The 4,939-nt window shown below is 49.8% G+C and overlaps 1 protein-coding gene across 1 annotated transcript; it reads right to left on the reverse strand.

Annotated features, from left to right (window-relative positions):
• Window positions 1-942: 942 nt before the first annotated feature.
• PFN3 (profilin 3) lies at window positions 943-1,485 on the reverse strand. The gene has a single exon (XM_061423086.1). The coding sequence runs from the start codon at window positions 1,393-1,395 to the stop codon at window positions 982-984; it is 414 nt and encodes a 137-aa protein (XP_061279070.1). The 5' UTR covers window positions 1,396-1,485; the 3' UTR covers window positions 943-981.
• Between the last annotated feature and the right edge of the window lie 3,454 nt (window positions 1,486-4,939).

A 4,939-nucleotide genomic window follows, 5' to 3' on the forward strand; every position in this document is an offset into this window, starting at 1 on the left:
TCTCTACCTGTCTCCCTACCCTTCTCTGGGATAAAATCAGTTCTCCAGAAACCAAGTGACAGGTGGGGGCCCGTCAGGGCTACTGGAGGAAGGAGAGGGAGGGTGGAGATGGGCAAGAGAAGCCATGCCCTGGGCCCCAGTGTGCAGCGGGCAGAGACCAGCCACTTTCCCTCCCACCTTTATACTCTGCCTTTGGGCAGTAAACCAGGCTTCATTTAAGCCCACACAAGTTTTTCAATTCCTCCTCCCCCATAGGGCCCCCTGAACAGAGGTCTGCAGAAGGAGAGGCAAAGTGCGGGCAATGCCAAAGCTCCTCCCTCTAGTCCAGGGACATCTCTGGGGCCTTTGGATCCCAAAGTGGCAGGAAGACTGTAGGGCCCTGCATCTAGTTGTGATGGTCTACAACACTTGACTCCCCACCTCCACATCCACCCCCTTTGAAGTGTTGTGGGGGGATGCAAGGGCCTGGAAGCCCCAGAGCTGTTCTCCAAGCTACCAACCCCATCATGTTACCCACCCAGAGCCCTTGCTAATGCTTCTTCTTGCTAGTTGGAGGTGAGAAGTACACTGGCCCCAGCTTAGGGAGTGGTGCAGGAGGGTGGGGAGGGGACTTCCTTTAGAGTTTGTCCCACACAGACTTGTGGAAGTTTTGTGGGAAAAGATACTCAGGTCTGAGTTGGAGGGTTTGAGGAGGCTATGCCTCCTCAGCTTGGATGTCCCTAGGGACCCTGGGGAGGCACCAAGGCCCTCGGACTCTGGCCTAGGGAGTTAGTCCAGAGGCAGGGCACCCATGGGAGGTCCTGAGATAGAGCTTAGGAGACTGGGAAGCCTCTGGACTCATACCAACCTCACCAGGCACCCTTCTGCAAGGATCTAGTAAAGTACCTTCCTCATCAGCAATTCCCCCACTCGCCCTCACAACTCAAGTGTGAGTCCACCACGCCCAGGTCAGACTTTATTCTGGATTGGCTGGCTGTCCTGCTAGGTGCCCTGTGAGCGCAGCCCATGGATCAGCTCGTGCATCGTCTTGTTGAGAATGCCCCCATGCACACCCCGCCGGCCCATGAGCACGAGAAGCGCCCGAGGCGTGTGGCCCACGCAGATGGCGCGCCCGTCCAGACCCTTGGTGCGTGCATCCAGCACTCCGTCACCCTCCGCCAGCAGGTGGTCTCGGATGACGCAGCAACGGCGGCCCGCCACGCACAGCCCGGCCTGCAGGAAGGTGCTCCGGTCTGGCCCGGTGAGCACACCCACCTCCTGCGGTGAGATGGCCGCCAGCAGGCCCCCAGGCCTCGAGGCCCACACGCAGCGATTGTCCGAGTGGCCCACAATGGCCACGTCGTCGATGCGCTGGTCCCGAAGCACTGCACTGATGTAACCTTTCCAGTCGCCCATTCCGGCTCAGAGTGCGCCCCTCGCTTCGCGCTTTCCAGGGTTGTCCAGCTGCGCCATGTGCCTACGATGCCCAGGACACTATGACGTATTCAGGGGCGTGGTTATGAAGTTGAGGTAACCGTGACGTCACATAGGGGTTGCCTACGCTGGAGAATAGGGTGGGGGTGAGGCCGCGGTTGTACCTATCGCCTGAGGCGGTTTTAAAGTTGGCCTGAAGGAGGGAATTGCACAGCAGTCAAACTAACTCTAAAACAATAACAACGAAAACAAAGCTCTTACTTAAATGGTCCATCAGGCACAGCATCAGTTCAGTTCAGTCGCTCAGTCGTGTCCGACTCTTTGTGACCCAATGAATTGCAGCACGCCAGGCCTCCCTGTCCATCACCAACTCCCGGAGTTCACTCAGACTCACTTCCATCGAGTCGGTGATGCCATCCAGCCATTTCATCCTTGTTGTCCCCTTCTCTTCCTGCCCCCAATCCCTCCCAGCATCAGAGTCTTTTCCAGTGAGTCAACTCTTCGCATGAAGTGGCCAAAGTACTGGAGTTTCAGCTTTAGCATCATTCCTTCCAAAGAAATCCCAGGGCTGATCTCCTTCAGAATGGACTGGTTGGATCTCCTTGCAGTCCAAGGGACTCTTAAAAGTTCTCCAACACCACAGTTCAAAAGCATCAATTCTTCGGCACTCAGCCTTCTTCACAGTCCAACTCTCACATCCATACATGACCACAGGAAAAACCATAGCCTTAACTAGATGGACCTTTGTTGGCAAAGTAATGTCTCTGCTTTTGAATATGCTATCTAGGTTGGTCATAACTTTCCTTCCAAGGAGTAAGCGTCTTTTAATTTCATGGCTGCAGTCACCATCTGCAGTGATTTTGGAGCCCCAAAAAATAAAGTCTGACACTGTTTCCACTGTTTCCCCATCTATTTCCCATGAAGTGGTGGGACCGGATGCCATGATCTTCGTTTTCTGAATGTTGAACTTTAAGCCAACTTTTTCACTCTCCACTTTCACTTTCATCAAGAGGCTTTTGAGTTCCTCTTTGCTTTCTGCCATAAGGGTGGTATCATCTGCATATCTGAGGTTATTGATATTTCTCCCGGCAATCTTGATTCCAGCTTGTGTTTCTTCCAGTCCAGCATTTCTCATGATGTACTCTGCATATAAGTTAAATAAGCAGGGTGACAATATACAGCCCCAACGTACTCCTTTTCCTATTTGGAACCAGTCTGTTGTTCCATGTCCAGTTCTAACTGTTGCTTCCTGACCTGCGTACAGATTTCTCAAAAGGCAGGTCAGGTGGTCTGTATTCCCATTTCTTTCAGAATTTTCCACAGTTTATTGTGATCCACACAGTCAAAGGCTTTGGCATAGTCAATAAAGCAGAAATAGATGCTTTTCTGGAACTCTCTTGCTTTTTCCATGATCCAGTGGATGTTGGCAATTTGATCTCTGGCTCCTCTGCCTTTTCTAAAACCAGCTTGAACATCAGGAAGTTCATGGTTCATGTATTGCTGAAGCCTGGCTTGGAGAATTTTGAGCATTACTTTACTAGTGTGTGAGATGAGCCCAACTGTGCGGTAGTTTGAGCATTCTTTGGCATTGCCTTTCTTTGGGATTGGAATGAAAACTGACCTTTTCCAGTCCTGTGGCCACTGCTGAGTTCTCCAAATTTGCTGGCATATTGAGTGCGGCACTTTCACAGCATCATCTTTCAGGATTTGAAAGAGCTCAACTGGAATTCCATCACCTCCACTAGCTTTGTTCGTAGTGATGCTTTCTAAGGCCCACTTGACTTCACATTCCAGGATGCCTGGCTCTAGGTCAGTGATCACACCATCGTGATTATCTGGATCATGAAGATCTTTTTTGTACAGTTCTCCTGTGTATTCTTGCCACCTCTTCTTAATATCTTCTGCTTCTGTTAGGTCCATACCATTTCTGTCCTTTATCGAGCCCATCTTTGCATGAAATGTTCCCTTGGTATCTCTAATTTTCTTGAAGAGATCTCTAGTCTTTCCCATTCTGTTGTTTTCCTCTATTTCTTTGCATTGATTGCTGAGGAAGGCTTTCTTATCTCTTCTTGCTATTCTTCGGAACTCTGCATTCAGATGCTTATATCTTTCCTTTTCTCCTTTGCTTTTCACTTCTCTTCTTTTCACAGCTATTTGTAAGGCCTCCCCAGACAGCATACATGAGTTTAAAAACAAAAGAAAGGTGCCCTGTCTGGACAGCCAGACACCTCAGGCCTGATAACTATTCAACCCTCAGAATGTGGTTCTCAGACATGAGGAGTATCAGAATCTCCTGGAAAGCTGTTAAATAGATTGCTGGGTCCCAACTCAGAGTTTCTCTCATCCTGTACTGTGGGATGTAGCCAGAGAAAATGCGTGTCTAACAAGTTCCCTGCTGACAGTCCAGGAACCACACTTCGAGATCCACTGCCCTAGTGAGAATTAAGGCAGGGGTAAGGGGCTTCCACGGAGAAGGCAGTGGCACCCCACTCCAGTACTCTTGCCTGGAAAACCCCATGGATGGCAGAGCCTCGTAGGCTGCAGTCCATGGGGTCGCTAAGAGTCGGACATGACTGAGCGACTTCACTTTCACTTTTCACTTTCAAGCACTGGAGAAGGAAATGGTAACCCACTCCAGTGTTCTTGCCTGGAGAATCCCAGGGATGGGGGAGCCTGGTGGGTTTCCGTCTATGGGGTCACACAGAGTCGGACACGACAGAAGCGACTTAGCAGCAGCAGCAGCAGCAGCAAAAGGCTTCCAAGCCAGCAGCCTTAAGAGCCTACACCACGGTTTTAATGTTGAGTACTTTTTTTTTGTTTTTAATCTTTTGGTAGCGGCATGTAGGATCTTAGTTCCCCCACCAGGGAATGCACCCCCTGTATTGGAAGCATGGAGTCTCAGCCACAGGACTGCTAGGGAAGTCCCTAATGTTAAGTACCTCTAACAATGGTTCTCAACCTCCACTGCTGATATAATCACCTGGGGAGTTTTAAAAACATCCTGCCACCCACCTGCATCCCTAGAAATATTGACTTAGTTGACCTGAGGTAGATATTGGGCATAGGTTCAAAAAGCTCCTCAAGGTGATTTGATGTACAGTCGAGGTTGAGAACTCCTGTTCTGTAAACTTAAAATATTAGTTTCATATTCATGGAATCACTTCGCACTGGTTTGGTACACAGTGTGGCTTAGTAAATATCAGCTGGACATGAATTTAAATATTGCATCAGATCTCAATAGATTCTGTTCCCTGGGTCTGAAGAAGTTGAGTACCAGTATACTATTTTGGGTAAAGAATTTGCCTGCAATGCGGGAGCCCTGGGTTCGATCCCTGGGTTGGGAAAATATCCTGGAGAAGGGTATGGCAACCCACTCCAGTATTCTTGCCTGGAGAATCTCCAAGGACAGAGGAGCCCGACAGGCTACAGTCCATGGGGTTGCAAAAGAGTCGGACACAATTGAGCGACTAAGCACACAGCACATACTGTCTTGGCATTTCCCAACAGGACCTTGAAGAGCTGAACC

This window comes from Bos javanicus, chromosome 7, assembly GCF_032452875.1.
Source record: "Bos javanicus breed banteng chromosome 7, ARS-OSU_banteng_1.0, whole genome shotgun sequence".
NCBI lineage: Eukaryota > Metazoa > Chordata > Mammalia > Artiodactyla > Bovidae > Bos > Bos javanicus.